The 26,741-nt window shown below is 37.5% G+C and overlaps 1 protein-coding gene and 1 long non-coding RNA gene across 2 annotated transcripts in view; one reads left to right on the forward strand and one right to left on the reverse strand.

Annotated features, from left to right (window-relative positions):
• Positions 1–26,741, forward strand: part of fut8b (fucosyltransferase 8b (alpha (1,6) fucosyltransferase)) — a 232,348-nt gene that overhangs the window by 151,508 nt on the left and 54,099 nt on the right. The window contains exons 5-6 of the mRNA XM_057822895.1: positions 3,121–3,235; positions 26,129–26,366. Coding sequence (XP_057678878.1) covers positions 3,121–3,235; positions 26,129–26,366 — 353 coding nt within the window. The remainder of the gene's footprint in view (positions 1–3,120; positions 3,236–26,128; positions 26,367–26,741) is intronic.
• The window catches only part of LOC130907607 (uncharacterized), a 65,315-nt gene continuing 44,338 nt past the window's right edge, over positions 5,765–26,741 (reverse strand). Inside the window, exon 3 of the long non-coding RNA XR_009061505.1 lies at positions 5,765–7,906. This is a non-coding gene — a long non-coding RNA (uncharacterized LOC130907607). The remainder of the gene's footprint in view (positions 7,907–26,741) is intronic.

Raw genomic sequence — 26,741 nt, forward strand, 5'->3', positions numbered from 1 at the left:
CCATTCTTGGCCATTGTTTTACATACACAGTAATTTGATGTGTGCACAGAGATATTGGACTGTGCCAGTGATTTCTGTAAGTCTTTACCAGACACTCTAGGGTTCTTTCTTACCACTCTGAGTATTCTGCGCTGAATTCTTGGCGTCACCTTTGGTGGACGGCCAAACGCTCTTCATTTGTACACAACTTCATTGACTGTCAATTGATGAACATCCAGACTTTTAGAGATGTTTTGTATCCTTTCCCAGCTTCATACAAATCAAAAATCCTTGATTGCAGGTTTTTAGACAGCTCTTTTGACCAAGCCATGATGCACATCAGACAATGCTTCTCATCAAGGGAGTTCTTACCAGATGTGTGTTTTATAGTGGGCAGGGCAGCTTTAAAACACTCATCAGTGATTGGGCACACTGCTGACTTAAATTGTTTGGTAAAAATTGGTTTCAATTGCTCTTTAAGTCTCCTTAGGCAGGGGGTTCACTTATTTTCCCCCTTCTGTCATTGTTTGCATGCTATCCTCATTAAAATATGAAAACCTATAATTTTTTGGGTAGTTTTAGTTAAAGCAGACACCGTTTTTACATCTGTGTGATTTTGACAAAGATCAGATCACATTTGATGGTTATTTTATGCACAAATGTGAGAAACTCCCAAAGGTTCGGATAGTTTTTCATAACACTGTACATCGAAATAGCGTAATTTACCTAATATAACGCGCACTTTTTTTTCCCCAAAATCAACTTGTAAAATCATGGTGCGCGTTATAAACGGCTACATGGATGGAGACAGAAATCTCTACTGTATATGTAAATATATATATATAAACCAATTTTATTTTGGTGTGTGTGTTGTGTTGAAGAAACGTATGCGGCGACCCGTTGCCGACCATTATGGTACGTGACGTCACCATTTTGTTTCGGTAATACTTCACTCTAATCGGCCGAATGATTTCGCCTGTGTTAAATTCTGCTTTTTCACTCGTCATAAAGCACAGAATGTAATTTCTTGAACTCATTTGAGTCAATGTTTATTGCAGCTCCGCAACTCGGACCATAACAAACGTAAGCACACAGACTTCCTGTGTCCGTCAACTATATCTGTCCCTCGGGAAACTCAAACCCAAATAACAATAGTTCCTATTGTTACTGTCGTGTTGACAGCGATGAGCTCTCACGGATTTCCAACTTACGTTCTCACTTTCATTTTACCGTATCAATCGATGGAAGAAACACTTATTCATCATGATGAAACGAGTGTTATACAGCAGCCTTTAAAAGAAAAGTCACATCTGTTTTGTTTTCTCCTAGATTCTGGTAAGTTGGAGAAGTTGTCAAATAATATTATTCCCGTAAATATTGTCCGTTTATGGTAATGTTTTGAACTACCAATGTGCTATGCTTGTGCTGTGTTTCACCAGTCAGTAAAATGACATTTCTGTATCTGTACACGATTTCTGTTTTCTTGGATTCTTCTATTTATTGGTGCTAAAATTAGGGTGCGCGTTATAAACGGGTACAATAATTTTCCCTAGATTTTACAAGTAAATTTGGGGGGCGCATTATACACGGGTGCGCCTTATATTCGAGAAATTACGGTACTCATACATTTGTTTCTATATTTGCTCAGATATCCTATGAAGTATTCACATTTGAAGTGGTGCAGATTGTTCACAACATTTCCAAATTGGGAGATGTTCTTGCTTATAATGTGAACATAATTTAAACAAACAATGTTTCTTTTACACTGCATGTATTGTCCATGTATCATAAAAAGTAATTGGATATTCCCGCAAAAAAAACATTGTCAACTGAGCTAATACTACTGGGTGATTCATGGAGCATTGCTGGCAGAATGTTGTTCAAGGATGTCAGACTTTACCTAGCACCACAGTATAAATGTAACATCAAGCAAAGGCCAGCTGAAGCATCATTAAACAATATCTGTCTGCCTTCTCAAAATCCCTCTATCCCCTCAATTTAAAGTACAGTGACTCAAACGATGTCAAAAATAGTTATATTTAGAATGATATATGACAGGGTACTACTGATACAATACCATGAAAGCACTTGGTCTAAGTAACAATTCAGCATTCATTCAAGATTGATTTATTATTTAAACTAAAACACACCGACTTTCATTGAGTGTAAAACATGAATAATTTATTCCGTTAAAATGGTATATATACTGAATGCTTGGTGTCATCCATCCAATCATTTTCTATTCCACGTCATGAACAATTTAGTGCCTTCAATTAGGCTGACATTTTTCTGGGCTTGGACGAAGACTGAGTGGTGTACTGGAGAAAACCTACAACACATGTAATAATACATGAACAGTGGGAGGAAAAGCCTTGTGACTCCTTTGGAATTGCTAACATTTCGGCAATTTTTGTCTGATCTTAATCAAAATCGCAAGAATAAACGTGTACTTGAATTTAAATCACACAAACAATTTAGTATTCATCTTTTTATTGAAAATGACAAACATGCACAAGCTGGAATGAAAATGAAAGTGAACCCTTGGATTTAATAACTGGTTCACTCATGAGCAGCAATAACCGCAAATCAAACGTTTCCTGTAGTTGCAGATCTAACATGCACAATGCTCAGAATGAATTTTAAACTGTTACTCTTTGCAAAACTGTTCGGAGTAAATATCTCTGTTGAGGTCAGACCAGATCGTCTGAACATCAGACCACATTTTATAATAAATTTGTGCAGAAATGTAAGATATTCCAAAGGGTTGACATACTTTTTCCTTCAACGATATGTAGGTTAATGGAGTTTTTTTCTGTCATGCCTCTGATTGACAGGTTATCCATCAAGGTTGACTCTGCCTCAAATCATTGGCGAAAACTGGAACCTCATTTTAGTTTCTCCTGGATTACTGTAGTACATGTAGTATTAACACTATTTACAACTGTTATTACTCGTTTTTCTTGTTTGAGTTACACCTTGTTGCAGCAAAGAATTGGCAAGACTTAAATGCCTGCTGCACTGCCAACTAATTAAATTATTTCTGCCTTCACGGTTGGACAAAATAGGCTTTCTGTGTTGCATAAACTTGTTGGACAACGAATGGCTGCTTTTGCAGGGACTAACCAGTTATTGTGCTTTCAGGTCCATCATGACAGACCTGTACTACCTCAGCCAAGCAGATGGAGTGGGCGAATGGAGGATGAAGGAGGCCAAAGACCTGTCGGATCTGGTCCAGAACAGAATCACCTATTTGCAGGTATTTGGAAAAGATGCATTGTTTTTCTCTCTCTCTCTCTCTTATTTGCATGGACTAGGGAAATATGCATTGTTTGTCTCTCTCATGCACTTACTCACTCTTGCCCTTCCATTGCTTTCTCTCTGTCTCATACACACACACTCAATGTGTCAAACACAACCACATCAAAACCGTTATATCCGAGGAAACCCATGCAAATGTTTCTCTTTTGCATACACTTGCCAAAGCCCTTATGCATTTTTGTCACCATCTTTCACACCTGCTTGTCTCATTTGCACCATCCATAACTGTCGACATCGCTTTCTCACATGGAGCAGGTGAGGGGTGTGATAACACACAGTCTCGGCACTCAAATGCCTGACTGGTAGGGTGCTTGTTGCTTGTCAGCGCTTCATGAACACACGCACACTCGTATAATGTGCAAAAATAGAATCACCAAACTAAATGACAGCTCAGCACACAGAAATAAATAATATGCAGCAGCAAGGTAGTGTAGTGGTTAGTATATCTAGTGCAAGGAGAAAAACTTTGGAATGTTTTTGTGGAGTTTGCATGTTCTTCCTCCTTCAGTAGGCTCTTCTTACTCCTGAAATTAATAGAAGGATGTGGCGCAATGTTGAAATGCTTTGTTTGGATTCATATTGAGTGGTATTAAATTAACTATTTTGTATGACTGCTAGAGGCGTGCGAAATTTCCGATTCTTAGATTATTCGCGATTCAGCCGTGGAAGATTCGAGAATGATTCACAAACGTCCAAATTCCGATTATTGAATTATACCAGGTAAAGTGGAACTGAAACATCGTCAGCGCGGTCTTTGGGACGCAATGAGTTTGATTCACAACATTAAATTAATTGAATGTAGTTTAAAGCTGCTGATAGAGAATGGGGACTTGAGTATTTTATTTGCTGTTTTGAACTGTTCACTTGATACTGAAATAGTTGTTTGGTTTCGCCTGAGAGGATTTTTGAACAATTTTAGAATTATTGTACGAAACATTAAAAGGTGGGGGGTGGGGGGTGCATCAGTAATTGATTTATAATCGAATCGTAGCCTCTGAATGGTAATCGAATCGATAGGTGCCCCAAGATATCCACCTTAAATTACTGCAGTTGGAGTTTTCTTGTAAAGAAACAAAAATATTTTTGGGGTACAGATTTTGGTAGATATGAGGTTAAAGTGATCCTCTACCTTAAATACATGTAGGCTCTAATAAACCACAATTGTTCTCTTGTACTACAATTAGGGCTGTCAAACGATTAAAATTTTTAATCGAGTTAATTACAGCTTAAAAATTAATTAATCGCAATTAATCGCAATTCAAACCATCTATAAAATATGGCATATTTTTCTGTAAATTATTGTTGGAATGGAAAGATAAGACACAGATGGATATATACATTCAACATACGGTACATAAGGACTGTATTTGTTTATTATAACAATAAATCAACAAGATGGCATTAACATTATTAACATTCTGTTAAAGCGATCCATGGATAGAAAGACTTGTAGTTCTTAAAAGAAAAAGGTTGGTACAAGTTATAGAAATTTTCTATTAAAACCCCTCTTAATGTTTTCGTTTTAATAAAATTTGTAAAATTTTCAATCAAAAAATAAACTAGTAGCCCGCCATTGTTGATGTCAATAATTACTTGCACAATGCTGATGGGTGCTGAAGCCTATAAAATTAGTCACACCCAAGCGCCAGCAGAGGGCGGCAAAACTCCATAAAACCCAACAAGTGAGCTTTTGACTGTACTGTCATTTAAATCTGTCTGAGCGGCGCATCTGCGTTAATTGCGTCAAATATTTTACCGTAATTAATTTTAAAAATTAATTAACGCCCATTAACGCGATAAAAATTTTGACAGCCCTAACTACAATATGTTGTTAGAAACACATAAAATATTGAATCAATGGCAATATTTTATCGCATTTAGTACATATTTTGACCGATAGTTAGCGCCATGTTTTGCGGGCTCGCAGTGATGACGTAAATGGGATGTTTCCAAATGTGTAGCGTGTTCAACAATTGCGTATTGCTGCCTAAACTCGCTTGGTAAAATGCCACGATGTGCTGCTTTTGGATGCAATTTGCAGTCAAATGGTAACAAGTGGAGTGACGTGAGTGGTCAAGGTGGAATTATTATTTTTTTGTGATCAAATGTGCATAAGTGGGAGCTTCTCCCCTTTTTGGTCCCTGTATGTTCGTATCCTACCTACCACGCGTTACAACTGGCGCCCGAACATTTTTCCTGGATCCCCAGTCAAGTAAGGGATCCGTCTAATTTCTGGATCCGACAGTCCCACCGCGGCTGCAATATTGGTTTCGGCTCTGTCTAGTTTCTGGATTCGTCGGTCCCACAGTGGCTTTTGGGATCAGTTTATTTTGTGGATTCGACGGCCTGATCGCGGTTGCAACATTGCCATGAGATTGGTCTAATTCCTGGATCTTCGAGTGAGTGAAAAAACGCGAATTTGGATTACTATAGCTATCTTTTTTGTTGACTGTTCTTGGTGGGAGTTTCCCCAAATCATGCCAGATAATTAAAGCACTATGGCACGCTACAGTGACGACAGTGACTCTGACATGGACCTTACTTTTATGTTGGAGTTCGTCTGGGAACGCGTGTGTGCGTACCGCTGAGCTCCCGAGTGGTCAAGGTGAAAATATTATTTTTTGTGTGAATAAATGTGCATAAGTGGAAGCTTCTCCCCTTTTTGGTACTATGTTGCACATATCCTACCTACCACGCGTTACAATGTACAAGACATGGATTACACTCGATTCCAGGATTTGTTCCCGTCAAACTGTTGGCTTGTACTGTATGTAAAGCATACGACAGCTCTGGACACTAACAATCTACATATTTATACTGGGATAAGTTTGAAAACGCTATATCTCACCTTGAAGATCTGCCAACAAAAACCGGAGTTCTCCGTTATCATTGAGACACACTTGCAGCGAGTACATCACCAGTTTTGCCCAATTCTTCTCTTATAAGGTACTGTATTTCCTGTTCTCATTTTGCCTTTGCTGCTCGTCTTGTGAACACCCGACAGTGCTGTCCTGCTCTTCACTTTTCCGATCTGGTTCAAATTGGAAGGGCAGAACCGACGATATGTTGGGGTAGCTAAGAGTGACACGCTGGAAGTTTGGCCCGGTGACTGCGACGTAACAAGAATGGCGACCTATCACTTAAATAATTTTACTAATTTTATTAAAACGAAAACATTAAGAGGGGTTTTAATATCAAATTATTATAACTCATACTAATATTTATCTTTTAATAATTACTTGTCTGAAAGATCGAGGATCACTTTAAGATACTCAGTGATGTGACCAATTATTCTATTAAAGTATGTGAATTTATATTTTCCATATTTGATCGAGTATGTGACATATATTTTTGCTTTGTAGACGGCATGTGTGATGGATGAATGAAAGAATAATTCCTGTTCTTTTTAGTTGTTTTTCGGTTCACGTTGAAATTCTACTCCTACGATGTGACACATCCTGCATTTGAAATAGGGATGTGCCCAAAAAAAAAAAATTAGGCCAAAACAATCTGAGAAAACTGAGGACAAAAAGTAGAAACCAATTATTTTTCTTTTTTTTTTTTTTTTAAGTTTATCATATTTCTTTTTTTTTTTTCTTAAATAAACTAAAACTTACAGCATTTTTTTTCTTTTAATGTGAATTTTATTGTCATCATCATCGGTATCATTGACAATCATTGACAGTTACAAAATGTGATATGATTTGCCCGAAGAAACCGCAGAAGACGTCAAAGGCGGACGAGATGAAGCATATGCTTATCAGTTTCCCGTCCCCCATACAACTAAAGACGCACATTCAGGCATGGAACATACATCAAAACTGTAGAATAACACTAAACATAATAACATAATAACATTAAACCAATTATTATTCAGATTTGTAGTTTTTAATATTTTTTTTTTACATTTAATTTAAAAAAAAAACTTAACAAAAATTATTTGTTACTGACATTTCAACAATGCTTAATATAAAATAAGATTAAATACAAAAATACATGTTTAATTTTACCTACGTTAATAATAATGACCTGCAATAAATCCAGTTCTACTTCTTGATGTATCGTGGCAGGGTCCCCTTCCTCCTTTTTTTTTAATGAAAATGTAGCTTCCCTACTTTTTCACACTGATGTCTTTTCATCCAGTAATCAAGAACATGAGCTGCAGCATGTTCTTGAACTGGTGAGACTGCTTCTTTATTCCTACATAAATACATTGAAAATGTACTGTAGATGCTCATTCGATGGATTGAAGAAAGCAGCTGGCTGTATGTTTTCTTTGTCCACGCGTGGTTTTCAAAGTCAAAATGTCAGAACTCTTGTAAACCTGTTGAAGATCCCCTCCCATCACGGCGTACGGAAGTTAATCAATTCTCACAGCTCACCACACACACATTCAGAGCGACACAAGTACACTCACCCCCAGTTGGCACGCTCCCTTTTCTCCGCGGTGGTGCCGCTGTGTTTCGGGTGCCATGCTGCTCCCTGCAGCATTAATGAGCCGGCATGTTTGATGAAGAGGACCTCGTCAGCCTGGCTGGGCGGAGACAGCCCCACTAACAGCTGCTGTCACCACTGCTGAGGGATCACACCGCTCCACCAGCTGCCGTCACTAATTTATCACACGTACACACACAAACATAGACATAGTTATGCACAGATGGGTTCACGCACACACACCTGTGCAAGACGTGTTCCACTTGTGCACAGAGATGCCTCATGTGCATCTTTTGTTTTAACTGACACACACACTAACCTACACTAACCTACTCAGATCCACATGTAGAGACGCGCACACGCACACAGCCGGCTGTCTCTGCCAACCGCAGTATTCTCTCCCCTCATTCCCGATTTAACTAATTCCATGTCTGTCTGCTCCATCTGTCCACTCGTACAATGAACATGGCAGCTCCTTCAGAGAGTCTTCTGTCAGACAAGCTTTTTTTTGCCACACAACATTTTGACGTATAGTACAGGTGAAAGGACAGATTCGCTTCATGCCACATCTCCCTGTAAAGCTTTAAGTCGAAGCTCAACGCTAACATGTACTGTAATTCTTTAATTCTCTCCTCTCTGTAACATTTATCCTAGAACAGTGTTTTCAACCTTTTCTGAATCACGGCAAGTTTTTACATTGGAAAAAAATCTTGCGGCACAAACCAAAAATGTTCCAAAATTACATTCTGTCCAATATATTTAATTACCGTATTAGCCCGAATATAAGACGGTGTTTTTTGCATTGAAATAAGACTGAAAAAGAGGGAGTCATCTTATATTCGCGGTCTAGACATTATACCATTTACGATGATTAGATGGCGCCAGATATCATTGAAGCGATGTTCTGTCATGACACATCTCAGCTACTCTCCCCATTCACGATGCAAGATGGCGCCAGATATCATTGAAGCAATGTTCTGTCATGACCAGTGTTGTTAATAACGGCGTCATTGTTTTCAGTAGTGGGTAATCTAATTAACCCTTTAAGGTCTGGGCCTATTTTGTCTGATTTTGCATGCCTTTGAAGATGCCTTTATATTTCAAAGAAAGAATTGTTTACGATGGCCTGGTTTGGTCCCTTTTTTTGTGACACCTTGAGCTTCATGTCCAAACTGTTGTTTCCTTCACTGACCAATTATAAATCATCATTTTGGGCCCAAAAAGACCAAAACTTCCAAAATCGTTTTGTCAAAATTTTTAATATTGATGTCCAATTGACAACCAAACATGCGTAACGAACCGTTTTGAAACTTTATAATATTTATTCAACATGTTAGGATGAACATTCAACCAAAAAAAATTAGAAGAAATAGTCTTATATTTGACAATTCAACATAAACAACAGGTATAGCCATAGGCGTTTTTTGCCTTTATACATGCTCTAGTCAAAACAGGTTATATACAGCAGACCAAACAGTGAAGAACTGTGAAAAAATATATACCATCTAACACAAAAAGTGTTTAGAGGCCATCTCTTTATGAGTTTAGGTATTGCGGCCTATCACCTGATGAAAACTATGTACACACAATCAAGCTTCTTGAACACACATTTATAAACACAAATTGAGAAGACTGATTGTGGGAAAAAAATATATACTGTATATAACATTGGGGAAAAAAGTATTTTCAAAAATATTTACAATAAACAAGTAAAAATTTTTTCAGGCATGCCACTCCGAAAAGCAGTTTCGTCCTGGGCTACATCCCACAGCCCACACTTCCATGGGGTGTCGGTCCTCTTTCCCCCCTTTGCGCACTGCTGGCATTTCCTCCGGCCTTGAGTTGCTTTGCTTCTCCCTTCTGCACCGTCACAGATGGTGACTGGCACATGGATTGTGCATTGCTGCTTTGGCTTAGTTGAGGCCTCGAATAGAATACCATAGCTGAATATGTGCTACATCCCTAATCTTAATATAGAAAGAAGAACACCACAAATTATAAATTCCTGCCTGGGATACACACCGTGCACGTACGACTTTGATCTGATATGCACATTTTATTATTATATACACAAACACACACTTATATTGCATCAAAATTAACTTTGTCTTGCAATATCAAAAGAAACTTTCAAAAGAAACATTTTCAGCATAAAAAAAAAAAAAAAAAGTGAGTTGGCTTACCTCTGCTCGTCGATGGCGTCACCCACGTGTTCAAATCCGTCACTATCTTCACTCACGGACTCTTCCGAAGAAGACGATGATGACGAATTTGGACCATCCTCTTCCTCAAGTTGATCAAAAAGCACAATTGCTTGCGCTAAATTTAGTTTTCCGTTCATTCTCAAAGTCACACAAAGTCGCTCGCTCGAATCAAACGGCCGTCGCTCGCCACCTCGCTGCTTCAGAACACTCCTCCCTTTCGTTCGGTGGAACCTCGCACGGCAGTTATATTTATTTTTAAAAAAAAACGCATTTTGTGCTTCCACTGTGACTTCGAAAGGGTTCGTTTGATTTGTGTTTTTTTCATGGAGCTTCTGTTTTGAAAAAGGACAAGAAATGATGGAAATATAGACATAAACAAATGATCCATGCAGCGTTTTAATGTTTTTTTGAGAGGACAATAAAACTATAAAACTTAAATGACAATATCTCACGTTTTAGTCGGTCGATTGACTTCAAATAATAACGAGAGTAAACCGCAACTTCCGCACTTTAAAACGAGACCAACCAACGGCATGTGGGTGACGTAATTAAAACGTGAGGGCGCTTCAAAGACGACGTGCGCTGAGGACGCGCCGGCGCATCCTTCGACTCTCAAGGGTTAATTACTTTTCTCATCTTGGCAACGCCGTTACCGTTACTGAGGACGGAAAGGCATGCGTTACTATGCGTTATTATATTGGTCGAAAAGTCTGAGGGAGACGGACTCACCGTGACGACAGAGCAGTCAGGAGTGGGGAGGAGGCAAGAAAGTTGTGACGCCGAGCAAACGCGATGCTAGGTAGCTCCAATAATACATGTTGTAGCCGATAGCCTTCAAACTACGCCCGCATGTTATGGTAGATATGGTAGACATGGTAGATATCACATATACTGTATATAGATATAACTAGATGCAAAATGACAGACACTGCACTAGATGCGTAAACAGCCGCCATCTTAAAGCAGTAGACTTTTTAGGACGGCTCTGTTGTAGAGAACGTTCCTAGCGAACCTAAGTAACTTTTTATCTAAAATAATTCTAAATCGGCAAAATCTTGACTTGAATCTATCTTTAAATGATGAAACAGTTTTAAAACTTTCATAAGTCAAAAGTAGATAGAAGGGAACTAATGCAATAATGGGAGCAATTTTAACAACTTTTAACAGTTGATTCAGGGTAAAGGGTAAATTAGGGAATGGGGTTCGGGCCAATTGTACCAAAAAACTTCACATAGTGTGGCCAATGTTTTTTTTGTTTGTTTGTTTGTTTGTTTTTTTTTTTTTTTTTTTTTTTTTTTTTTTTTTTTTTTTTTTTTTTTGAGGAAAAAACTTTTTGGGAGAAGTAATTTGTAACTATAATTAATTACTTTTTTTCAGTAAGATTAACAACACTGGTCATGACACATCTCAGTTACTCTCAAGTTTAACCAGTTTGCATTACTTTATTACAATGTTTGTCCTTATTCAAATTTGTTTCAAGACTACAGTTACAGTTAGACTTCACTTTGATGGTTAATGCAGTTATTGCAATTTTGTTGTTTTATCACAATAGATTGGTTTATTTACATTTCAAAAACCAGAAGCTATTCATTTACGAAAGTGATTGCACTTTAGTTTACATATTTAAATGTTCAGATATTAAGATTTGAATGAGGCAAAATAACATACTTCTTCTTTCAAATATATTGTTATAATCATTTGTTTCGGATGTACTGTAACTATTTTTTTTCTAAAAATTAATTTGGTGTTCAAAAAGTCTTTTTTTCAAACTTGAGTCTTGAAAAAGAGGGGGCCGTCTTATATATTTTATATGTTTTATATTCGGGCCAGTACGGTATAAAATATTTTTTTCAGTATTTATACGTACTCAATGTTAAAATTAGGCCTTATTAGATTCATACAAAGCGGATATCTTGGCAGGAATCTTCTTCAACAGCTCTCAGTCTGTAGTTAGGCTTGAAAAGCTCAGAATTATCAGACAGGGGACTTCAGACTTTAGCAATGTCTTTAACCGCTTTAGGGCCGAGCATCTCGCTGACAATGGCTTTGTAGACAGGTAATATTCATGTCCCTGCCCTGGCTTTGAGGGCTTTCTCATTTCCCTTTATAGTTTTTCCTCAAAAAAGTTTTCTCAAAAAAGTTGCTGTTTCTATGTGCTTTCACAAAGGCGAACAAAATAGTTCATAGTGTGAAGCGACGGGTGTTTTATTTGGGGATGACGTTTAAGCTAGCGACACTTGAGGAGTCTAATGATGTACAGTGGAAGTGCTGGGGTCCATATTGTCGCGGATCTCCACACGACCGAGAACTTCCTACCTACTCCTTCCTTCCTACTCCAACTCTGCCCGACGACGTAAAAAAATAAATAAATACATTCTTGTGGCACACCTGACGATCCCTCACGGCACACTAGTGTGCCGCGTGAAAAAGAATAACCTATACTGAAATACACATTTTTATAGTAATAACAAAAACTAGGGCTGTCAAAATTATCGCGTTAACGGGCTGTAATTAATTTTTTAAATTAATCACGTTAAAATATTTGACGGAGCGCATGCCCCGCTCAAACAGATTAAAATGACAGCAGTGTCATGTCCATTTGTTACTTGTGTTTTTTGTCGCCCTCTGCTGGCGCTTGGGTGTGACTGATTTAATGGGTTTTCTCAGCAACCGGAGCATTGTGTAATTATTGACATCAACAATGGCGAGCTACTAGTAATACTAGTACTACTAGTAGTACTACTAATTTTACAAATTTTATGAAAACGAAAACATTAGGAGGGGTTTTAGTATAAAATTTCTATAACTTGTACTCACATTTATCTTTTAAGAACTATAAGTCTTTCTATCCATGGATCGCTTTAACAGAATGTTAATAATGTTAATGCCATCTTGTTGATTTAATTTTATAGTAAACAAATACAGTACTTATGTAAAGTATGTTGAATGTATATATCCGTCTTGTGTCTTATCTTTCCATTCCAACAATAACTTACAGAAAAATATGGCATATTTTATAGATAGTTTGAATTGCGATCAATTACGATTGATTAATTTTTAAGCTGTGATTAACTCGATTAAAATTTTAATCGTTTGACAGCCATCATAAAAACGATTAAAATTTACTTGAACTGTTTGTATTTTTTATTTGTTTGTTTTTTAAATGTTAGTCACCGGGCCTTGTATAAACAGTAAAGTCAATAATGTGTTTCATTGTTAAAATAAAAACAATAACTAAAGTTACAAATGATTGGCATTTTAAATTCTGCTCACAAAGTTATTCTCAAAGTGTGGTAACACCAGTGTTGTCACAGGTTACTTGAAAAAGTAATTTAATTACCGATTACTGATTACACCTCAAAAAAGTAATCTAGTTATTTTACTGAGTACTTCATTATCAAAGTGACTAAGTTACTTTCAAAGTAATTAATCAGTTACCTTTTACCAATTTTTCTCCCTTTGCCATCATCGCATGTTAATTGACTTTCCGATAATTGAATTTAGAGGGGTAGATCAGAATTTTTCACATAAGGCTTAATCTTCGAGTTAGCGGAGGTTTAATTAGTCGATGGCGTTGATTTCAACCACCATTGACTAGCGCTAGTTTAGCCACTCCGGAGCCTTGAAACTAACAAATTACTGACAAACTGCATGAATTTTGTTGAAATAAACTCCACCGACTAAATAAACCCCACTAACTCGAAGATTAAGCCTAATGTCAAAAATTCTGAACGGGTTAGGGTGTAGGGGTTAACAGCATATCAGTGCCAATGTAAAAAATGCAAATTTACTGCACAATAATCAACAACACACAAATGAATTGCACAGTGCAATAAACACAAAGGTGGGGGCGGTCGCGGATGCGCGCACACAAGTACACAAGTTCGCCGTACGCACACGCAGCCAATTTGGCCACAAAACGTGGCGGCAGCAAAGCACTTTACACTCAGTCGGACTTACAACACATCCCAAAGATGCTAAACGAACACATCACCTCACGGCATAAATGTGCAACAAGAATATGAACAAACAAAGCTTGCCAACTTGGAGCGATGACTGTCCGTCGTTGATACGGCAAAGCTACGAAATGGCATGTAGGGGTTTACCCTCCAGAATGAAGTAAAAATACTCAACTTCGTACATGTATGGATGTACACAGATCAACATTCCCTCGCACATCTCAACACTTGGCTCAAATGTGCGCCCGCGCCTTTCTCAGTCCCACAACACTTAGCGTGTGTGACTCAAGACCAAAACAGGAAGTAGCGGTGAATGGTTACCATGGAAACATTTACCGGGAACTTTTCTAGCATTTTTTTTATTCAAAATGGTCTTCGTACATGACTACAATATTCTTCATTCTACAGACATTATGAGGCAATAACAAAATAGTAACGCACAGACACTAAGGAAACAAACTTTAATCAGATTAGTGGTTTGGAAAAATGTACGCGCTAGATTACTCGTAACTGAAAGAAAGTAATCATAGGTAACGCGTGACTGACAACACTGGGTAATAGGGGTGTGACAAAATATCGAAATGGTGATATATCATGATACTTTGTATCACAAAAGATTATCGATATGCTCCTGCCAAGAATCGAGATATCGTTTTGAAAAGGTGTCAATGTCTAAAAAAAATAAAAAGAACAAACAAGTTGCTACCAAAATATTCATAATAGTGTCTCATTTGACTCTAAGGCTGCATTGACGGTGCACGACGCCACATCCATTTAGACTGGGAACGTTCGTTCATACGAAACCAGAGCATTCAGTCATTCTGTCCGATTTTCAAGACATTTACAGATCATTTCCTGTTGAGTTTGAGTCACTGCCTATTAATTTTGGTGATTCTCAGGTCACTTCCTGTTCTGTAACTCAAAATCAACAGGAAGCGGCCTGTAAAATACCCCAAAATCAACAGGAAGTAACTGAAAATCAACAGGTAAATGACCTCAAATTGCCCAAAATTACCTCATTGCCTGTTATTGGCTGCCACTGATGGCCATAGATGTTGAATCCGTTTAAACTGGGAGGGATGGCAGCGAATGAACGAATGTTCATTTGCTGCCACCCTCCCAGTTCAAATGGATTGGACGTCTACTAGTGATAAACACACAGCCGAAGGATGAAAATTGTGTTTTTCTGTTTATGAGTTACTTGTAAAATATGCCTAGAATGATTTCCTGACCAATGTATCAAAAATATTCATATGAACTGAAAAGTTATCCACGTCACTTCTAATTTTGCTATACTCCCTGCTGGCACAATCATGGCAGGTGCAAAGCAGTGCCATTTGCACCTGCCTTTCAGATGTGATATTTAGACGCAAAATCAGCCATGGCAAGATTTAATAAATTACATTGTGCATGCTTAACTCATCTATTTGCATGTCCTCCTCTCAGAAAAGCACAAAACAGCTGATGCAATCTTGAGTGCCCCCGTTTTTAGATCAATTTCCTCAACAGCTTACGTAAGCGATCACGGGTGCATCTGATTTTGCACGTTTAAAACTTCGCCGAATCAAGCATTCAGTGACTTTGCAATCTGATGAGGGCTAAAGGCGACAAATAATGTTGGGTGTAATATATTTGCACATTATGAAGAATTAATCCCCTCCATCTGTTCAACTGGGTTAAAAATCTGTCCCAGCTTTGTACCATTGCCATGTGAGCTGTATGCACGTCTCTTTTGATGTACATTACATGTGCATTACCAGTCCAACAAAATAATTCAAAATAATATGTCTGCCAAGAAAAACCCAGCAGGGTGTTTTGATTTGAGTCCAATAGCTAGAAAGTCTGTTTACTTTATTGTCAAACTAAGCTGAGCGAGTGACTCCATGGAAGTCTATTTGCACCAGGCTTTTAGTTTACAGCCAGACATCTAGTTTAGGATTTTGTGGCAAGTGAATGTTGAACTCATTTGAAGTTTTTATAAGCGCAATCACATTCATTTAAGTGAGCAACTTTTTTTTATTGACCACAACTAGTAAAGTTTGTGACTTTGTCAAACTAAATCCTGCTCCGAATGAGAGCGACGTATTCTAGTCAGCATGTATCTAACAAAGATGAGTGATATTAGCATCATTTATCGGCACACTTCAATCTTGACATACTGTGAGTGGCAAAATGATCATTGTTCAATATTAGAGCTTTAACGATTAATCTATTAACTCGAGTAATTCGATTAGAAAAAAGCTTTGAATCAAATTTTGCTGTCTTGAGGGTTCCTTTAATTAGTGGCTTAATGGTTTGTTTTGAAGGTTTTTGTACATATTGGCCCGAATATAAGACGGTGTTTTTTGCATTGAAATAAGGCTGAAAAAGTGGGGGGTTGTCTTATATTCGCAGTCTAGACGTTATACCCATTCACGACGCTAGATGGCGCCAGATATCATTGAAGCGATGTTCTGTCATGGCAGATCTCAGCTAATCTCAAGTTTAACCAGTTTGCATTATGTTATTGCAATGTTTTTCCTTTTTCAGATTTGTTTCAAGACTACAGTTAGACTTCACTTTGATGGTTAATGCAGTTATTGCAATTTTGTTGTTTTATCACAATAGATTGGTTTATTTACATTTCAAAAACCAGAAGCCATTCATTTACGAATGTGATTGCACTTTAGTTTACATATTTAAATGTTCAGATATTAAGATTTGAATGAGGCAAAAATAACATGCTTTTTCTCTCAAATATATTGTTATAATTTGTTTCAGATGTACTGTCATTATTTTCTTTCTAAAAATTAATTTGGTGTTCAAAAAGTCTTTTTTTCAAACTTGAGTCTTGAAAAAGAGGTTGTCGTCTTATAATCAGGGCCGTCTTATATTCGGGCCAATACGGTATTTAGTTTTATTCATTTAGGTGGGTAAACTGCCCTCTACTTGCAAAAGTGAATATGACATAACTCATCTAATATGCCTGGATCCAGCTGCTCCCTTTTAAGACCAACATTGGGTTTTAAGTTTTTGTTTGAGCTAATATCATTGTTTACGCATTCGTAATTTAGCCTAGAGGTATATTAAGTAGTTTTCTGTGGGAATATGTGTTTGAATGATTTGTTAAGAGCATTATTATAAAAAAAAGTTCGCATTTTATAGCATTTAAGCTTGCGGACTTTTGCTATGCAAGTTAGCTAATTGTTCTTTTGTTGTACTTCTATCCTCATTTATTTATTTTACTGTTTGAAGTTAAGCTCAGGTATTTTACTTATTGCACTTGTGAAATGAAAATAATGAAAGTGCATTTCTGCATAGTTTGAAAATATAAACGGTTTTATAATCACATTTAATACTATTTTGAAAGTGCAATTTTAGCAAGCCTTTGGTTTACATCTCCTAAAATTTATTCTGCAACTCATTAAATGTTCCTAATCCGATTACTGGATTAATCGAACTAACTAATTGATAAATCGATTACTTGAATAATCGATAGCTGCAGCCTTATTCAATATTGTTTTGCATTTTTAGCTTATGTATCCAGAAAGGTACTGTAGCTAATGACACTCCTTAATGATAATCAGCCTAAAGTTTTTTACATTTCAAATATTAATACAGTAAGCTAAGGAAGCTAAGTACAAAAATAACAATGGAATTAATTTCTCCGCTCAAATATGGAGACAATCACTGCTTTATTATCCTTCTAATTGTTATTTTTATTATGGTGCTCATCCTCTCGCATTCCAATAACACGCGTGTTTGTTTAATTAAAGACTAAATTGCCCGTTGGTGTAAATGTGTGTGTGAAAGGTTGGTGGTTTATATTTAGCGTGATTAGCTAGCGACCAGTCTTAGGTGCATCCAGCCGCTTGCAAGTCAATTGCGCTAGCCTCCAGCTCACACTCATTATAGAAAATTGCATGATTTGCTCTGTTATCTTTAATTTTATGTGTCAGAAAATTCTAATGGAAAGTATGTTTTAGATCTTCCAAGGAAGCATAACCCACATACATTAATTCAACTTTAAGTGTTGTGTATTGCATTTTGTGCAAAAGGCCTTTTCAATTCATACATCTCAATGACTACATAAAGGGTATCAAAGTCAAGGACCGGGGTCAAGATATGGCCCGCAACATTTTGTGTGGCCCACCAAAAATAGCGTTTGCCTTGATTCATGCTTCTTGCTAAAATAGCAAAATTTCAGATTGTCGTCACCCATTTTAAAAGAAATGGAAGAATTGTTGAACAGAACATTTTTACTACCTTTTCATTTAAAAAAAAAAGTTATCAGGACTCCAGAATGCCCCTAAAATTTGACACCGTGTAATTCACTTTTTCATCTACTTGTGGCTGCACCACTGGGAAAAAAAAATCTGTTGAGTTACATAAAAAAGTATGGACATTAGTTGCACACAATAAAAACATGGTATGCCAACGTGAATATTGCACATAACAAAATCATGTTACACCATAATGTTTCCTTTTTACTCCACCTATTTTATGCTATGTAAATCGGATTTTATCATGTATCATCCATTTATCATCTGTAATTTGTTCACATTTAGCAAACAATTAAATTGTTTTAACAGCACACTTGTTTCATTGACATATACAAAATTTTAAGAGATTTCCAATGCATTTTTAATATTCAATTTGTTTATTTTTATGTTCATAAAGCATATTCTGCCAATACTTTATGAAAGAACTACATATTACAATTAATCAATTACAGGACACAGAACACAAATTAAATGTTCAATAATTTAATTTTGATTCCATAACAAATATATGCATTTTTGACAGTGTTACACTCCGACACTTGGTAGGTTGACCACCACTGCTTGGCCTTCAAGCACCATGAGGAAAATTCCCAACGTTGTGTCCTCAATTGCCTCTTGGATTGCAGCATAGTCTTCATTCTACAGAACACAGACAATTTGGTAAAGTTTACTTTTAGCGGTCCCTGACTGTCGACCTACTGTAATCCCAACCCAAACAGATTTGAAAAATTCTCCCTAACCCTAATCTATCATGAATGTGAATGAAGGCCTATAACAATTGTCAATAAGTGTCATTTAGTAATTTACTGAATGTCATTTATGATGCAATATTGAGATTTTTTTTTTTTCCCAATGTCTTTTGGTTGGGATTAGAGTTGGTCAACAGTTAAGGATCACTAAAAGAAAGCTTTATCGAAAATTTTGTTAAAGGTTTATAAATGCAGAAAATAGCCAATCACCACCTGAAGAGGAAATGGACAGCTTTCTTTAAACACTTGATTATCAATATATTCCTCTACATTGCACAACTGTACATAATGCTTCAGAAAAGTTTCAAAGTGTAATTTGTCATTTCAGAACAAATAAAAATTCAGACAAAATGTAAAAGCCTCTGAGAATAGCGTTAGATTGTTAGCTGGCGACAGAGGCGGACAACATTAGCTTAAACCAGCAGTACCAATATAGAGACTGCATTAAATAGCGTGAAAACAACAATTCTCAAGTGATGTTTCCCACTTCTAGAGGTTAATTTGTTAAAGGAAATTATATTTACCTTAGGCAGTTGACTGGTGCCTGCAGGCGCTTTCAGCACAGATGCTAAAATGGCAGATTCAAAATTATCCTCCGGCGGAAATGTGCTCTATAGATGGGGTTTCCGCCCCTCTCCCAAAGGGGCACGGACAAAACATAACAATTTAATTTGTTATCAACTTGATTTTGGCATGTTGATCTAACACCCCTAAAAATAGTGTGCAAAGAATGTCATATCTTTTGATGGGGGGCCTAAATTATTCATGTTATTTTGACCAGTTTAATATTTTTTCAGCGTATTTTCTAAAATTAAATTTTTAAATCATTGTTAATGTTAAATATTATTCGTTGCAGACAAACATCTGCTCCACACTGGATTCCAGTCGTTGGCAATAATGCACGAATTAGCTGCTAAAGTACTGTATTTGTCGATAATATAGTGAAAATGCTTCGCTTTTCATCATTTTTTTAAACCATTCCCCAAAACGACATTAAGTGGTTCCCATGAAATGAATCACTCTCCAGCTGCCTCGGTATTATACCACTTTTAAACAGCCTCGTGACAGTCCTGCACGACACGCAACTGATGTATGCATGCATGAAAACTACAGCCTTTATTCTTTAACCACCAGCTTCAGTATTATTCTGTTTCATACGAAGGATACACCAGTGGTATCAATGCTATGCAGCATACATTGATCTCATGCACATGCACATCATGCTCTCCAAGGTCAGGTGTGAAAGACAAAAAAAAAAAAACTCATAAAAGCTCTTTGTGAGTCTGCTACTGTAGATTATTGGTATGCAAGTCCCTCACATTTTGAATTAATGCATCGCCACATGATTAAAAGTCACTGCAGCACACAGAGAAAGGGAGTTTTACTTAATGGAGCTTTCCATTTTTCATCCTCTTTTGTCTTAGCCCACTACTCTACTTTCAACCTCCTACCAGTCCTCCTCTTCCTCACACTCTACTAAATGCGAGTGGAATACTCTGAACCCTCCACAGCTGCAGCAACCCTAATGAGGAAAACACTCCCATCAGCCATGTAATTGCTGTTTAGGAAGCAGGTTGGCACAGGGATTGTCGAGTCGTTCAGTATCACAAACGCGCGACTTGGTTACAAAACAGCCTGTGTCACTCTGCCGGGTTGCTTTTTATCTTTTCCCTTTCTGCGCTCTATGCATGGTTGTTTCTTTCCCCTGGTGTCATTTGGTATTCTACACAACACATTTTTTTTTTTATTTTTTTTTTATCATAGTAAAGCTAATTCATGAGATGGGAAGAAGAAGTAAGTTTGAGTGAAGCAAGGGAAAATAAGTCTAAGGAACTAATACAGTGTTGAGAGAAGGTGAAATATAGGTGAACACATAGTGTGAAAGCAATGTATGTTCCTTCTAAAATGTAAAAAATAATTTGACACACCACAGAAATGAGTGCCGTTAACAACCCTGTAAAATTAAATTGATTGAAAAGATTGCCAAGTACATTATATGAGGCATCAAATTTGTGGATAGATAAGGCCACTCTTTAAGCTCTGTCGCTGTGGACGTCTCCATTGAATGTGCTGAAACACCACGCCCTGCTCTACTGTCGTCATGATCTGTCAATCAACTACAGGTATCCCTTGTTTTTCGCTGTTAATGGGGACCAGAATCCATGTGTGATACATCACTGGAAAGCTTAAAATCTCAATTTTCTGGGGGAAGAAAAATTTTGAACAGGAGGGCATTTAAAAAAAATAAAAATAAAAAAAAAAATACTTAAACAGTAAAACCCTAATTGGAGGCGAGAGCACACGAGAGCAGAATTGAAGACGATTTTAACGAGATATTATCGCGTACCTTGCCTGGTATACCAGACTCACCGCTGTTCCAGCGATTGAGTCTGGCGACCGTCCGGCGGATCAAATTCCGAGGGCGGAGCAAGCTACAGCAAACAGACAGCGGAGTGGACCAATCAGCGACTGGCAGACATGACGTTGTTAAAGCGACAACTAATTAGCGTGAGCGGAGAATGGAGAAGTTTATTCAACATGGATAGCGCGAGCCATGTTGACTGCTGTCAATGACTTGTTTTGATGTGTTTTTGGTAATGTAAAACTGGTTTTACCGCGGATTGGAACATATTCTCGGCTCTCCCGTTCGCCATCTGTGTTGTTGTAGGGACGACTTTCGGCGCGCAAGAGTGACGTTACTCGTTAAGAACACGTCACGCAAATAAACAAATCTGATTGGACTGTTGATTTTGGACCTTGCTCGAGAGGCCGTTAATGAGCTGGGTCCCTGACTATTCCTCACAGTGTTTGAAAAATACAGGGAGAATAGTCTGGCTGTGCCAGGCAATCGCGTACCTACCTCTTTTCAATCCAAAAACTCCATGTAGCATGTATCACCGAGTGTCAAGACACAGCTGTGAATGGCCACAGCCGGATTTTTGGGGAATTTTAAGGGTGAAACATATAACAAGGGTCGCGATGCAGAAATTGTAGACATCAAGGAGTGGTCGAGATCTTCATTTTCATATATTTACCCTTTTAAACGTTTTTTTCCCCCATTTTTCTTTGTTTGGATCGATTATTTATCATCTAAAATATTGGGGGAAATGCAACAGTAACGAAAAAAATACAATTAAGCGATAGTAATGAAGTACATATCCGTGACTTTTCATTGTGACGTTATTTTTTTAAATGTTTAAAATATGCGAGTGAATAATTTTTTAGTTTTTTTTTTTTTTTTTTTTTTTTAAACTAATTATTAGAAATGAATTAATGATTCTAAGCTAAAAATAACAGACATTTCAAATATTAAATACTAATACTTACCTTCTTTTTATGGCTGGGTTGAAACAAAAGCAGTTGCGCGATGTCTGTAAACGGGGGTTTCCAGGGTAAAACGAACAAATTACAAATAGTTTGGGGGCTTATTGCGCCATGAATCTGCTATGGCAGCATATAGACACATTGTTTTATCAAACACAACAGTTCTTTTGGCTTAAATGGTAAATGGTGTTATACTTATATAGCGCTTTTCCACCTTTCAAGATACAGCTGTTTATTTTAAAGAGGGGTGCAAGAGCAGAAACTGCTTTTTCAGCCTTGTCTGTGTTTTCCGCCATATATATTTTTTGTGTGTGTTCAATGCATTTATTCAAATTTAGCATTGGAAAGAGATATATAAACAACATGTTTTTTCACTTTTTTCCCCCAAAGTATAATTTTAAAAAAAAACATCTGTCTATATATATTTTAATAAATGGTTTTTAAATACATCATATGTAATAATTATGATAAGTTTTAAACATGTTACTGTCCCACCGAATAATTTTTAAATACCGTAATTTTTAATTTATAAGCCGCTACTTTTTCCCTTCATTTTGAATCCTTCTGCTTATAGTCCAGTGCAGCTTATTTGTTGATTTAGTTGGGTTAATAGGTAACACTTTATTTGACAGCGGCGTCATAAGACCGTCATAATTATGAAATGGCACTGTCATGGGCATTAATGAGTGCTTATGACAGCTATCATTAAGTGTAATCTGTCACATTTTGTCACTAACTCCAATAATGTCCAGCTGGGATCGTTTACAGCCATTCAAAAGTAAGATAAATTGCCCGATGACCCTAAATTACATCTGTCATAAGCATTCATTAATGCTCATGATGGTTTCATGTCATAATTATGAAAGTCTTATGACGCCGCTGTCAAAACTGTTACCGGTTAATATCTTTTGGTGTAAAGATCCCATAATACAGTGAGGACAGCTGCGGCTTATAGTCCGGTGCGACTTACCTATAAACAAATGTCTTTTTTGTGTCAAATTTGGTGGGTGGCGGCTTATAGTCAGGTGTGCCTTATAGTCCAAAAATTACGATACGAATAAAGTAAAAAAATGCTTGTCTTTATTAAATGCTTCATTGAATGAGTCCACTCAAATCCGCTCAAGCTGCTCTCTTACACACAATGAGTTGCCACAGCAACTGTTTAACAAGCTAAACGATGATTAATGCATGAATCGCTTTAAAGTTTCAGCTTCCAAGCATCTCTAGCAAGATCAAACCTTAAAGTGATCCTCTAACTTAAATATATGTAGGCTCTAACGAACCACAATTGTTCTCTTGTACTAAAATATGAAACATTAAATGTTAAATCAATGGCAATATTTTATAATGTTTAGTCCATATTTTGACCGTTAGTTGGCGCCATGGTTTGCGTGCTCGCAGTGATGACGTAATTGGGATGTTTCCAAATGTGTAGCGTGTTCAACAATTGCTTATTGCTGCCTAAACTCGCGAAGTAAAATGCCACGATGTGCTGCTTTTGGATGCAATTTCCAGTCAAATGGAAACAAGGGGAGTGGAGTGAGTGGTCAAGTTGGAATTATTATTTTTAGTGAATAAATGTGCATAAGTGGAAGCTTCTCCCCCTTTTTGGTCCCTGTATGCACGTATCCTACCCACCACGCGTTACAACTGGCGCCCGAACATTTTTCCCGGATCCTCAGTCAAGTAAGGGATCCGTCTATTTTCTGAATCTGACGGTCCCACTGCGTCTGCAATATTGGTTACGGATCTGTCCATTTTTTTGATTCGTCGGTCCCACAGCGGCTTTTCGGATCATTCTATTTTGTGGAATCGACGGCCTGATCGCGGCTGCGACATTGCCATGGGATCGGTCTAATTCCTGGATCTTCAAGTGAGTAAAAAACGCGGATTTGGATTACTATTGCTATCTTTTATGTTGCCTATTCTTCGTGGGAGTTTCCCCCAAATCATACTAAATAATTAAAGCACTATGGCACGCTACAGTGACGACAGTTACTCTGACGTGGACCTCACAACAATTATGAAATTTGTCAGGGAACACGTGTTTGCGTACTGCTGAGCTCCCGAGTGAAGAGTGGTCAAGGTGGAAATATTATTTTTTGTGAATAAATGTGCATAGTGGAAGCTTCTCCCCTTTTTGGTACTTTTATACACGTATCCTAGCTACCACGCGTTACAATGTACAAGACATGGATTACACAAGGTGTGCTCTATGGCCTGTACTGTATGTAAAGCACACGACAGCTCTGGATGCTAACAATCTACATAATTATATTGGGATGAGTTTGAAAACGCAATATGCTTACCTTAAATATCTGCTGATAAAACCAGAGTTCCAAACAGCATACACTCTCGCTCCCAACCAAAGTTCCAAACAGCATACACTCTCGCTCCCAACCGGAGTTCCAAACAGCATACACTCTCGCATCACCAGTTTTGCCCAACTTTTGTCTTATCGGGTATTTGCTGCATGCATTTTTCCCTGAAGCTCGTCTTGTGAACGACCGACAGTGCTGTCCTGCTCTTCACTTTTCAGATCTGGTTCAAATAGGAAGGGTAGAACTGACGAAATGTTGGGAAAGCTAACGAGTGACACGCTGGAATTTCTGCAACGGGACCGGTGACGTCACGCACTGCGACGTAACAAGAATGGCGACCTATAACTTAAAATAATTTTACAAACTTTATTAAAACAAAAACATTAAGAGGGGTTTTAATATCAATTTTTTATAAATCATACTAACATTTATCTTTTAAGAATTACTTGTCATAAAAATAGAGGATCCCTTTAACGTCTGCCAATCATCATGAACTTTAATAAGCAACTCCAGTGCACTGCCAGACCAAGAAAAGAGCAGAAGGGAGAGAGAGACTACGTGATCGGATAGGGACAGCTCATTTGTATTTATTTATTTATTTTTTATTTTATTTTTTTTTTTTGGGGGGGGGATGTGCGCTGAACTAAGGGCGCAAGTTTGAAGCACGAAGTAGCGAGGGATCATTGTATCACTACTGGCCCTCAATAAATTGATGGTACTTCTTTGTTGGGCATTTTTCCTCCACTATATATTACATGTTGAAATTCAACCCTACTCATGCATCACTCATTTGCATTTTTATGTTTAAAAAGACAACAACTATAAAATGTATTTAAAAAAAAAAAAAAAAACTGATTAAGAACAATGTAGCTGGTGTTAAGCTGTTTATTCTTCTCCCATCACGTTACTCTTTGTATGAGTAGAGTGGTGTTCAATTTTTGAAATTCCACCACTAGCATTTAGAAATATTTTGTATTTATTTAATATCTGGAAATGGGGAGGGGGGGTGTTTATATGCCTCCGCTGCAGACTTAGACATCTTTCAAGCACATAGTTGAACAGTACTACAGAGATCTATTTCCAGACAACAACTAATATGAGCTTACAAGTATTTATGGAAGCCGACCTGTGTGTGTTAATTGGCAGAGAAAAAAATAACACTATGCCCTTGTCCATTGTAATAATGGAACATGTCACTGAGTGGAGCAAAGAGGCCCATTGGTGCTGCTAATGATGCGAGGGGTTTATTTTTTTCTTTTTATAGTTTCAACAGCAACAGAGATCAATGGCACAAGGGGAAATTATGTAATTGTCTTTTGCTGTCTATTGAAAATGATAAATCTGAGTTATTTCATTTACTCTTTAGGCAATAAAGTATAGGGTAGGATTATTAGAGAGAGTTAGGTGCAGAAAAGGCAAGCCAAGGTTAGGAAGCGGGTCGAGTAATATGAAATAAAGGTAACAAAGCAAACAAGATCAGTCATCAGGTGTTATTAAAATTCAAGGAGCAGCTCTTCAGGTGAGGCGAGATGAAGGTCGAGCAATAAAATGTATTAAAATCACTGTGTTTTCTTCTAGAACCCCCCGGACTGCAGTAAGGCCCGGAAGCTGGTGTGCAACATTAATAAGGGTTGTGGTTACGGCTGCCAGCTCCATCATGTCGTCTACTGCTTCATGATCGCGTACGGTACCCAACGCACACTCATCCTGGAGTCCCACAATTGGCGCTACGCTCCAAGCGGCTGGGAGAGCGTCTTCCTACCTGTCAGTAACAGCTGTACCGACCGATCTGGTGCTACTACTGGACACTGGTCAGGTACGCCCAAACACCTTTAAAAATTTTACAGCAAGTACTACCTCAAATAATACGAAGAAGGGGTTCTAAAAATGAGGGTGACGATTCTTTGTCACTGTAATTAATATCAATTTTTATTTCTATTTTTAAAACTCATTTTTAAACATAATGGTTTGAAATCCCCAGAAGTGTTTTGCTGAGCAGTTTCTGTGAGCAAATTAAATCGTTTGTGCTGCTACAGCTAAAAACAAACGGTATGTGAAGTCTCTGGCTAAGCAGAACGAAGCAATTCCTGTAAAAGCACTTTGGAAACTAATGTATTAGCAGGAGATGGCTACTCAAAGCTTTCACTGCCAAGAAATCTTGTGACTTGAGAGTCCGGAAAAAGATTTTATG

Source organism: Corythoichthys intestinalis, chromosome 19 (assembly GCF_030265065.1).
Source record: "Corythoichthys intestinalis isolate RoL2023-P3 chromosome 19, ASM3026506v1, whole genome shotgun sequence".
Classification (NCBI taxonomy): domain Eukaryota; kingdom Metazoa; phylum Chordata; class Actinopteri; order Syngnathiformes; family Syngnathidae; genus Corythoichthys; species Corythoichthys intestinalis.